Genomic DNA, 12,286 nt, shown 5'->3' with positions numbered 1-12,286 from the left:
ACAGGGGAAAACTCATTTTGTACAAAGGAATTTATCTTTGAGTACAGAATCCAAAACTGATCTCAGTTTTTCTCTCAGTCATCGGAAATTTGAAATATCTGGGATTATATTAATTCGAGACTATTATCATTCAGAGTCATTTTTACTCTTAAAACAGTTATTAAATGAAAAATAGAATTAATAAAACATATATATAAGTATTTTTTATGATTAAAATGTGTTTTTATTGATTCTGTATCTTATTCTGAACTCGATATATTTCCATTTGTGGGCTGAAAAATGATGAAAAACGACACTCTTGAACTCCCTGGTTAATCTTGTAACAAAGACAAAATACTTATTTACCAAATTTCCCCTAACTCTGATTGGTTGTGCAATCCAACTTGCATCCTGAAAGGATTTAATTAAATAGCGCTTGTAATAAATAGTAAAATTAGTTAGCTTCTGACTTCAAGATGTCTAAATCTCTACAAATTAAATGGATTAGTATTTTCAATGAAAATATAAATCCTCCTTTTGTTCTCACTGTGCACTCAAAGCTGTTAGATATAATTTTTGAAAAAAAATCTAAGCTGTCAAAAAATGCAACCTACAAAGACATTTGTTCATCGTCTTGCACAAAAACAACCTTCGCCTTTATCGCAAATTGAATTAGCTTAAAAGCCGAAACCTCAAAAAAGGAAAGTTGGATATTTTTCGTGAAGGTTTGACTAAGGCATTCTTTGCAGTATATATCCCATTAAACAAACTGTATAACAAAGTATTGAATAATGTTCTTGAAAAGCATATTGACTCCCTTACTCATCGACTCTTAGAAAAAATTATGTTTGACCGATTTATGAAGAAAATATATCAAAGATAAAATCTGAATTAACTGATAGGCTTTTTTGGATGGGCCCTTACGAAACGAGTGATACCAAGGGTCGCTTGGTTGCCAAGGCTCTTTTGAGAAATCTAGACAGCCAATCATATCGTCTTCCTCATTTAGTGACAGTATAGTTTATGAAAAATACACCAAAAGCTTCAGATATGTACAAGTTAATCAACGATACTCTTCAAAATGTCCTCCCTGGTTACAATTCAAAAAAAAATTTAGTAAATACTCACTGATGGAGCTCCGTACATGATGAAGGCCGGGAAAACCCTTAATTAACTTTTTCCTAATCTATATCATGTCAACTGTTCAGCCCATGCATTACACAATATTTGTGAACAAATTGCGAAGCTTTTTCCAAAAGTCAATAGGCATATTACTGAAACCAAGAAGATTTTTTTTTAATCAAACAAACGAACTGCCCTTTTAAAAGAATAGTACCCTGACCTACCTCTCCCACCGTTAGGGGTCCTGGGTCAAGGCTTCCATGTACTGCACAATCTATGTTAAAGAGATAAAGAAAATGGTATGCGAATTTAATCAAAATGATGCTCTCGCCATTCATAATTGCCAGCAAGTTCTCGAAAATCCAGCTCTTAGAAGCAATTTGTCTTTCATCAAAGATAATCTGTCATTATTTTCTGAAGCTATTACAAAACTTCAAAAAAGAAGGAACACCCATTTATGATTCTATGAATATACTTTTTGAAGCCAAAAAACAACAACTTCTAGGAGAAAAAAAGAAAATACTTAAGAGAAAAATTACTTCTGTCATTAAAGGAAATCCTGATCTTCCATTTATGAAAAAAGGCTGGATTTATAATCAGTGGTAGTGAATCAGTCTAACATGATTCCAGAAGACATCGCCAACTTCATATTCTCCAACCACTAATGTGGACGTTGAACGGTCCTTTGATATGTTTAACACTACCAATACTGATCAAAGACAAAATTTACGGAAGACAATCTTGATTTGTCGTTATAATATACGAAAATTAATTAATAAATTATTATAAATATATAACAACACCGATTACTTTAAGTTATCTATGTAAAACTCTCCTTTTTTTTAAATTTCAAAAAGCTCAAGGTGGTATTTTGGGTGCTCATTTTTCAAAATTTTAGCGCTCTTTTTAAGCTCATTTCGGCCAAAAAAAATTGCTCCAAAATCCTAGTCTAGTTATGAGTGTCTAAAGAAGAGTGTCGTTTTTCAGCATTTTTCAACCTAAAAATGGAAATATATAAAGTTCAGAACAAGATACAGAATCAATAAAAACACTTTTACATTTGTGTTATTTTCCTACTTTTGATTTGGTGATTGTTTTAAAGGTAAAAAATAACTCTGGATGATAATAGTCCCGAATTACTATAATCCCAGATATTTCAGAATTCAAATGACTGAGGGAAAAACTGAGATCCGTTTTGGATTCTGCACTCATAGATAAATCCAATTATTATCTTCCAATCATTTGTTGAAAATTGTTCCCAAGTGTAATTCAAATTAGGATAACTTGGCGTATGTATGAAATATTACATAGGGCTTATGTGCATTTTCAAAAGCAATAATAATTACCTCCGCAACGAAGTTTTTGCTTCTGTTTGTTCGTTTGTAAGTCACCAAGATTACGGGAAAAGTTAAAAATCCATTTTCAACAAACTTTTTAAGAAGATTATATATGGTCGCATTAAAAGGTTATTAAATTTTGAGAGGTCAATTTGATTATAAGCGTAGATCGTCAGCACTACCGAGTGCCCGTTCTAGTTATTTATGAAATGTGGAGAAAAAAACGACTAGAATCTTTGTCTGAAAAATATTTTAAAGATGATATCAATTTTACAATATTGAAATAACAAGTTATCAAATTCCTACAACTCACAATTATATATTTAATTAGCATAGAATCTTAAATGTGAATGGATATTAGATATTTAAATAAAAATATGTGTCTTGGTTTTTGAGGGATTGGTTAGTAAAATGGCTTCTCTAATAATAGTAGACCTAACAACAACTTCCTAGAATGAAGGCATATAATGATGATGATATAAACAACAGCTGCCTTTAAAGTAGCAGATATAAGATAGTACTAGAATAGACACTCGGTAGAGCGCAAAACCTCCACCTTAAATCAAATTGAGTTATGTATCCCAATTTTTTCCAAAGTTATGGTCGATTATGCATTTTTTACGTTTTGTGTTACCTTGACCTCTCAAAATTTAATGGCCTCTTACTGTAACCATATATAATTTTCGTATTAAGTTTGATCAAATCTATCTGTATCTTTTGCTGTAATCCTAGGACTAAAAAACAAGTACAGAAGCAACTTCGTTGCTGAGGTAAATATTGGTGTATAAGATTATGAAAAAATAATGATAAATTGTCAATTTATTAAAATACAAATAACTTTTAATCAAAGAACAATTAAACTAATTTTTTTTTCTGTTATTTTAAAAAATGCCCTGAATTTAGTATGTACTAAAAATGTACTAACGACAAAAATTTCCTTTAACATAATTTTGAGTAAGAGTTGATTAGGAATTAAAATTACTTGGGTTATGAAAAACGGATACTATAAATGAATATTCAACAAAACATATTTTTTAAGTCTTTACGCTAAATACATTGGACATATTCTTGAAATTTTGGATCGACATATTGGGCAAGGTAGATTTCTTCTTTGAATTTCTTCCCCACAATCAAAACACAGACTAACATGGCCACAATTTAAAATTATAACTTCTCGTCTTTGAGTGCAACATATTACACATGCGTTTTCTGGACTTAAATCCTCCTCTTTATTTTTGCGCTGAGCTCGAGACTCGCGTATTTGATTCAGAATATCCCTTTTCTTTTTTTGCTCAAGCCACTTTTTATAGTAACGATACAATCCGACAGACGCAATTCCTAGACCAACTCCTCCAAACAGTATCAAGGCCCATTTCGTACTATTGGTGGATGAAGAAAAATCCTGTAAATGTTAAAATATGTTGTATGTACTTTTTTATATAACTAAGTGAGTTGGAGGATAGCATGCCTCTATAATGGTTTGAGGTGAATCTTTTGTAAGGATGTATGGTGAGCATAAAGTTGAAGAAGGAGGACGCATGGTGATTTTATTGGAATTTCTATCAAGAATAACTTCTCCAATGGCTGTCATTCTTTGATCAGGAAACAACATTTCCTCTGTCACTTGTACACCCTTGCTCACGTTGCCAGAGAGCCAAGAAAACAGATAGGATGCTATACTTCCTATATAAGAATGAATTAAAATAATAATGTGTCATTGAAAATTAGTGACATACCCTCGTGGGCCATAAACTTATCATACACAACGTCTGTATCTACGCGACTAAATCGAGTAGGCTCTTCAATTCCAACACGGAATTTGTCCCATAGTCCACTTGACTCCTTGAGTGAGAATGGAACCGTGTCCATGGTTTTACTAATAACATTTGCATCGTCCAACCAAAATCCTGATAAAGCCATAGTTTTAGAATGTTCCATTATCGTGGATATGCGCAAAACACCGGATAATTCAGGACGATAAATACTATCCAACGGGATTCGATCCGTTTCTACGAGTCCTCGTACGAAAGCATAAGAAACTGCGATGCTTTCACCATCTCCACTCAATTTCCCTTTCAACTCTATCTCTGATCTCAAGTTGGAATTAAGTTTCAAAACTGGAGCCATCTACAAAGTGAAATGAAAGTAAAAGTCATGAGAGATTAATTAATTAAGAATAATGATATATGAAATATGTTTCAGTACTTGAAGTTTATCCAGTGTTTTTACTTTTTCCCTATAAGATACATAAAGACAGGCACAGACAAGGCTGTCCACGCCCAGGCAAACGATTTCGGGTATAAAGTCCCCGAGGGGAGGAAATATTGTATCCCACCATGAAGAACCCGTCATATCCCCAACAGAAAGTAATTATCCTCCAAGACCAATGTCAACCCTCATTGACATTAGATCCAAAAGTAAAAACTGAAAACAATAATAATACATTTCAATTTTTATTCTGTGTTTACTTCTAGCTTCTATGACGTCAGTCACTTCAACATAATATCAATACCAAGGATATTTTATAAAAAGGACTTAAATTCAGGTGTCACCTAAACTATTATCTTGAACTCAATGTGTATAGGTTTGGTACTCGGTCGCTCCTAGAGAAGAAAATATTCATTAACATTATATGTATAAGTATTTTAATGGGTATTCCTAGGTCAGATGGAGTAGTTGTAATGATTTCACATTGCTTTTCAATCAATACGGATACATATTATGAGTGCCCCCCCCCCTCCTCCGAAAAAAAGACTTTCGCTGAAAGATGTCCTAAAAATCCTCGATAACTTGTCAGAAACAGGATCTAATCAAACATTGTTTGTCTCGAAATGGGATGTTTCATACATAAATTGTGTTTTTATATACACCTTAGGATAAAAGAAAAATCCGAATAAAGTCCCCTTTTCATCTGAAAAATAGCAGTTTCCTTAATCCGGATTTGATTGAATTATGTATCATAGAAATATCAGATTTGAAACATACTCTAAACTAATTATAATTGACAAATAAGACATTCCCAAAAATAAAAACCTTGTTGATACATAATTTGGTTCATTTTCAATCGGATGACGTTAATTAAAATATCATTTTTTTATTACCTATTTTGATTCCTTTTCCTAGACTGTCTTGAAAATTTAGTTTAATTTTCTTTTCTTTTTTTTTAAAGTAACATTTGTATCTATTTCTAAAAAGTTCTGAAAAAAAAAGTATATTTTATTTTTTTCAAAGGGCACTCATTTTTTTACTCACTACAAAAATAAGCAAAAAAAAATCCGAGTCACATTCTACTTTTTCCAGCTCTGATACTCCATTGGGGGGGGGGCACCCGTCCCCTTCCCAACGGTCCTGATTAAAGGATATCAATTATATTAACATATAATATAGGAAGTTAAGTGTTTGTCTCACATTAGAGAATGTCCAGTATGGAAGGATGCCCTAGTCAGCTGTGTATAGATTGTTATGTTATATTTATGAAATGACGTCATGAGTTTATATCGGAACAACAATAGTAGATCAAGAACATAGTGAAACATAATTATTAATTGATAGCCGATAGTATCATAGGATAGGCGATCCGCAATAGCGTATGATCTGATCAAGTATCAATCAGGCTCACATTCAGCGTTACAAACATATCTACTCATCTAGTTGCTACTACTCTTGAGAGGTTCTTGACCTTTTTTGAGTATGGATGAGGCATTGTCTGAAATTGAGGCTCTGACCTCCAAGAGAACGAGTCTCCGAGACAAGTTGAAGCGGAAAAGAGAGACATTTGAGACTATTTTGGCTCAAGGTGGAGAGGGGGAAGCGGTGGTGCCTTCATCCAACGATGACAAATTGGACAAAAAAGCAGATCCGGGTATATCCAAGATGAAGCATTATTCTATTCATTTATATTTTAACTTCATTCATTCATTTATTTCTTAGAAGTGGAAAAGAAGAAGACAAAATCCGAGGAGGACATCACGAGCCTCCTTGCGATGTGCTCTGCTAAGGAAAAGGCCGACAATAAGCAAAGAGATGAAATCATGGAGCTTCTAGGAGCAAAAACAGCCAAGGAACAATCTCTCATGGACTCTTTTCAGTCGCAAACCCTTGGAGTAAAAGAGTTTTGCTCCTATTCCACTAAAAGCGAATGTAAAAATATGGGAGGGAAATGTGATAAACTTCATTTTGCAAAGATAATCCAGTGTCATACGGATGAGACGCTTGGAGACTGCTCTTTTCTTAATACATGTTTCCATATGGATTCCTGTAAATATATTCATTATAAAGTGGAGGACGAAGAGCCGGAGAATTCGTCCTCTTCACACAACAACAATCAAAACTCATCTCATCTCCAAATACAAGACACAGACTCGGACTCTGCTAATTCCACAAAGTAATAACATATTTTCAAGATTCATAGGAAAATAATCAATCATTGAATTACCTTCACGAATCTTTCTTTCTTTGCAGCATAGTGAAAAAAAGTAATCTTCTTCATTCCATGAAATTAGTTCCACCACAATGGGTTCAGTGTGATTTAAGATCCCTAAAACTACCCATTTTAGGCAAGTTCTCAGTTATCATGGCAGATCCACCATGGGATATTCATATGGAGCTTCCATACGGAACTATGTCAGATGACGAAATGAGACAGTTACCTGTGCCGAGTTTACAGGATGATGGACTTTTATTTCTTTGGGTAACGGGTAGAGCTATGGAGCTTGGTAGAGAATGTTTAAAACTCTGGGGCTATGAACGAGTGGATGAAATCATTTGGGTGAAGACGAATCAGCTTCAAAGAATCATACGAACGGGTAGAACTGGACATTGGTTGAATCATGGCAAAGAGCATTGTATTGTGGGAATGAAGGGAAATCTTAAACTAAATCGAGGTTTGGACTCTGATGTCATCGTAGCAGAAGTGAGAGCTACCTCTCATAAACCAGATGAAATCTACGGTATCATTGAAAGACTATCTCCAGGTACTCGAAAGATTGAACTTTTTGGTCGACCTCATAATGTTCAACCGAATTGGGTTACTTTAGGTAATCAATTGGATGGTGTTCTTATTCATGATGAGGAAATGTTGAAACGTTTTAATACTGCTTATCCGGAGGGTTACGAACTTGCTCCCGGATATAAGATTTTTGCAAGACAAAAACCATGATTGATTATTGTTATTATTATTGCCGAGATGAGTGTTCATATAAACTTTTTTTGTCTTTACATCACAATTTGTGAAGTATTATTATTTTATTATATTAAACCAATTGCTCACATCGATATCCATATTTTTTTGTTTTCTTTTTACCATTTTCTCAGTCATTTATGTTACTAAAGTAGATAACAAAAAATACACTTATATATTGGTTGTCATTGTTACGTTTTGTTCATCGTAGTTTCAATCCGATTCTTCTTATAAACATTCGAGTTCAATCCATAAAATATATTATCACACCTTCATATATACATTAAGATGATGCAGTTGTTCCAACATTATCAGAATCAGCAGAACCTAATTTTTGTACTGCAAATAGGTAAGTAGAACACAAATACAAAATCTTAGCAAATTTGGTTAAAGTTCTCCTCTAGCACAATTGCAATTTCTAAACATGTGTTGAAGCAACATATTTCTATAATCAAACAAAGATTATCTTGTTCTTGATTATTTTTGTCACTTCATTTTCTTGATTGCAATATGTAATCACACCTATACCGTTTATTAAATAAAGAAGACATTATTAAACTTCAGTTTAGAAAAGAAGAAGAAAAATAATAATAGTTTTTCCTTTTTTATTAATTTCTTTTTTACTAACTATCATCTTTATATAATAATATAAATTTATAACTAAATTAAGAACTACTTTACACTTATAAATACATGGATCATTCTTCAATTTTGAAATAACAACTACTTTTTTTTTGCTTTCTGTTTCTTTGATTTTGAAGGGAATATCTTGAGCTATGCCTCTTGCTACAGAGTCTTCGTCTTAAAGTCAGTAATTTTGATACCATGTATATTTTGATGTAATTTCTAAATTTATCAAAAAAATAACGCTAATGGTACGAGTTCTTCAGTTAGGTACCACGAATGTGCCGAGAATTCCTTGATTGTTGGATCTAGACAAGTTTTATAGATCTTCATAAAACTGATCAAAGTTGCTGCTGAAGGAAGTGGAGCTGTAAACCACCAAGACAGGTAACCAAAAATAAAAAAGTATACAACGTGATTTAGTTTCTGCTGCTGTCAACTCACATATACAGTCCCCTAAGATAATCCTTGAACTATATTTTTGCTGAGAAGATCGATCTTTATAGCATAAAGAAGCTTAGACATCCACCTCGCTTTGTGTAGGGCACCATCTCAGATGAAACTTTAACCTATCCTTTACTTATGTAGAGAATTACCAGTTCCTTACAATCCCCTCTAACAAATTCTTTGTGGACAACGTGTTGCAAAGCTAAAGGATAGTTTCTCTTCTAGTCTATCATCCATCCAAAGATGGACAATTAAGGTCCTTGATATCCCAACAAAATAATGACTTAAGCTAAAGAATAGTTTAACCCAACACTCAAATATTGACCAATGCTAGTAATGCCAAAAGTGTGGCCTGTGAATGCAAATTCGTCAATCAGTAAAACTACTTGAAACAAAAGAATAAAAACTTACGCACTACGCAGTAAAATTTGACATATATACTAGTAACTGTACCTGTATATCTGTTCAAATGACGTTATTGTTGTACTATAGAAAGATTCATCTGATTCTGACGATGATTTATAATTATTTATTTATTATTATTTTTTTTAACACTCTAAATGTGGTTATTTTTCTTGTTAGAATCTAAATACAATATTTACATTCTAAATTTAAATATGTATTATATTAAAAGGATTTTAAACAGTAATGGGCATGTTAACTTATCTTTTTAACTAGTTAAGTTAATTATTATTTTATTTTTTTATAACTAGTTGAATTAAAGTTTATTTTGATTTCTATGAAAATGAACTAGTTATGTTAAAGTTAATTTCGATATTTTTTTAACAAGTTAAGTTTAAGCTAATTAACTTTAGAGTAATTTAAGTTAAATTAACTAACCGAGCCCTGATTAAGATAAAATTAATTTTGATATTAAAAAATAAATATTTTAGTTAGTGCATTGAGAGATTTATCAAGGTTCTATAATAAAGATTATTCTGTTGGTCTCTCTGCCTGAATATTTCTCCACTTCCAATTCAATGATCAAGAAAAAAATACAAATTCAAGTTACTACTAAAAGGGAACTCAAAGACAGCTAAAATTTAAGATTTTTGAGTCTCTATCTAATTGTAAACTATATTAAAATTATAAGAATATCAGAGATAATATAAAAACCACATTTTCTACGACACAGAAAATATCCTTTTTATCGATTTGATGTGGAATGACCCAGTTATCTACGTTAAGTTAAGTTGTATTAACTTGCCCAGCTCGGATAATTAATAAGAAAAAAAGGAAGAAAGGTTTTCCTTTTTTTATTTTTGTATTTAAATTTAATAATGTCCATTATATTTAATAAACGATCACTTATTGCTCTCTACAGTCAAGGAAATTAAAGTTACAAAAAAAATATGAAACATCATAATCTTTTTTGTTCATAGAAATATTTTATTTTAAAATAACGCGCCACTTTTGTTTTGCTTCATACGTGTTTAGAAATTGCAATTGTGCTAGAGGAAAACGTTAACTAAATTTGCTAAAATGTTGGATTTGTGTTCTACTTACATAGAGGTAGTACCAAAATTAGGTTCCGCTGATTCTGACAAGGAATACTAATTTTGGGGGTAACTGCATCACTCTAATATACATATAAAATACATATACAGTGGAGTAAATGAGGATTTGATACCTTGTATATTTTGTAACTTTGCACTCTTACAAAGAAAATAACGGTCTATAATTTTAGTGCTAGGTTTATTTTAACAGTGAGAAACAGAATAGGAACAACAAAAAAAGTGTTTAAAGAAAGAATAATGATGGATATAACCCCAAGAACACAACCCTCACTGCCAACTATTGAGGTACAAACATTTTGTTTTGTGGGTGTTTCTCTGTAAAAGGGAATGGACGACTTCACGGCATTTTTTGCTGTTCATATAATGTATTTCACTGTTAAAATTATAGTAGAGTCCAGGGATAGGCAACCTTTGAGTCATGGAGTGCCAACTTCAACATTTCTAATCAATGAGTATCCCATTAACGAATTTAGTCAGATTTGTGTATTTCTTCAAAATCATTTACCAACTAATCAAAATTAGGGGTGAAATTGGTTGTGTTGATTCTAAAAACAGGGGAAAGATTTGAGTCTGTAATCAGTGACATTTCTTTGATTTGTTAATTTTGAGAATGGAAAAAGTCTGCTTGCAAATATACGTTGATGTAAATATCTCAAGCATTATTCCTGCAATGTTTTTGAGGTTTTTTAAATTTAACTGAGTTAAGAAACGCATAAAATTCAATCCCTTGCGGTATTTACTATGCATATAACTCCATACGTATCCATATTTGATACATGACTCATGATTTTTCGAATCCTGTATTCCAGGAGTTTAACAATTTTTTTTGACTCAAGAACTTGATGGTTGCAATTGAAAATATATTTAATTAAGGAATCATTATACAAAAAGATGCAAATTTAATACATATAACCATGGAAAATATTGCATCATCACAAAAAAGCTAAAACCACGTGTTTTTTCAAAAAAGTACAAAATCTAACTTTAGAGGTGTTACACAGAGAAAAACATTGATTATTTAGTATATTGTTGTGTTCAAATTGCGCTGTCTATACAAGTTACAACTTGTATAAGAAAATTGTAAACTAGGCATTAGAGCGAAGGTTTATAGCTACTCTTAGGGTAAAGACGAAGTATCTGGCTGTCTATTTAGTATAATGATTCTTAACCAGAGCTCCACGAGGTTATCAATACAGGGTAGTCCGTAGGGTGTTGGATGGAGGGGCTTAAGCACCCCACTAAAAAATTTTTTGAAATAGATTACTGGCTTGAAGCAAAAATTTGAACGACAAAATATGGAGGTTAAGGTCTTGAGATATATTTTCTAGAGAAAAAGGTCATTTGTAAAAAATTTTACCCCAGAAGTTTTTGTTTCTTCCGAAAAAATTAAGTTCCCCTCCAAAATAAAATCCTGGGGACGCCTCAGTTATCACCTGGGCCACAATAATATTTTCAGTACTAGTATTAATTATTGTTCTATTAATGTGGAGTCGTACAGGATCATTCTATGTCAAATCAACGTGGGCATGTCACCCGACCCTATCAGATTTTGATAATTTTTGGCACACAAGCTCAAATTCATAAGTAAATTAAGTGTGCCAAATTTCTGCGTCGTTTGGAGATATAGATACTCGTCTCAGACCAAATTTTTCAACGTCACTTTAATGTCTTTTTACCGGACACTACTTTTTCTTGTATATTTTTGATCCAAAAGAACTAAAACTTCTTGAAATTTGATTCTTAGCTATTCTCGTTGATTTGACATGGAATGACCCTACAGTGAATCCCCAGATCCTCTCCCTCTCCAAATAACAAAGTCGTATTTATGGCAATGATGTGACCTCAAAATAAAAATTTCACAACCAAATATTCTCCTAAAATTACCCTTAGCAGGTTTTGGGGCTTTTTTAGGGATTTTTTGAGAAAATCCATAGGTATTCACTAAGTATTTCAATTTTCAAAAAAAATTCACATAGAAATTCAAATATTCTTCTTCTTGCTCTGCTGCATAATTTTCCCGAATTACCTTTGTTATTAAGAAAATAAATCGTTAGAAAAAAATTCCCCTATTTTCACGTAAT

At 32.2% G+C, this 12,286-nt stretch overlaps 2 protein-coding genes across 3 annotated transcripts; one reads left to right on the top strand and one right to left on the bottom strand.

The window, feature by feature from the left end:
* Nucleotides 1-3,239: 3,239 nt before the first annotated feature.
* On the bottom strand, nucleotides 3,240-8,041 carry LOC121117503 (mitochondrial E3 ubiquitin protein ligase 1). Of its 2 annotated transcripts, XM_071888824.1 has the most exons (5): nucleotides 6,874-8,041; nucleotides 4,644-4,862; nucleotides 4,175-4,565; nucleotides 3,907-4,121; nucleotides 3,240-3,840 (listed from the first exon to the last, which is right to left on the bottom strand). In XM_071888824.1, the coding sequence occupies exons 2-5, from the start codon at nucleotides 4,788-4,790 to the stop codon at nucleotides 3,481-3,483; spliced, it is 1,113 nt and encodes a 370-aa protein (XP_071744925.1). In that variant the 5' UTR covers nucleotides 4,791-4,862; nucleotides 6,874-8,041; the 3' UTR covers nucleotides 3,240-3,480. The 2 variants fall into 2 exon arrangements, with proteins under 2 accessions (XP_071744925.1, XP_040567894.1); XM_040711960.2 differs by lacking the exon at nucleotides 6,874-8,041 and having other exon boundaries at nucleotides 4,644-4,895.
* On the top strand, nucleotides 5,760-7,805 carry Mettl3 (methyltransferase like 3). The gene is made up of 3 exons (XM_040711959.2): nucleotides 5,760-6,300; nucleotides 6,369-6,822; nucleotides 6,900-7,805. The coding sequence occupies exons 1-3, from the start codon at nucleotides 6,129-6,131 to the stop codon at nucleotides 7,594-7,596; spliced, it is 1,323 nt and encodes a 440-aa protein (XP_040567893.1). The 5' UTR covers nucleotides 5,760-6,128; the 3' UTR covers nucleotides 7,597-7,805.
* Nucleotides 8,042-12,286: the final 4,245 nt, after the last annotated feature.

The sequence above is a fragment of the Lepeophtheirus salmonis genome, chromosome 5 (assembly GCF_016086655.4).
Source record: "Lepeophtheirus salmonis chromosome 5, UVic_Lsal_1.4, whole genome shotgun sequence".
Taxonomy (NCBI): Eukaryota; Metazoa; Arthropoda; class Copepoda; order Siphonostomatoida; family Caligidae; genus Lepeophtheirus; species Lepeophtheirus salmonis.
The sequence above is the reverse complement of the archived record's forward strand: the minus strand, read 5'-3'. Positions and strand labels throughout refer to the sequence as shown.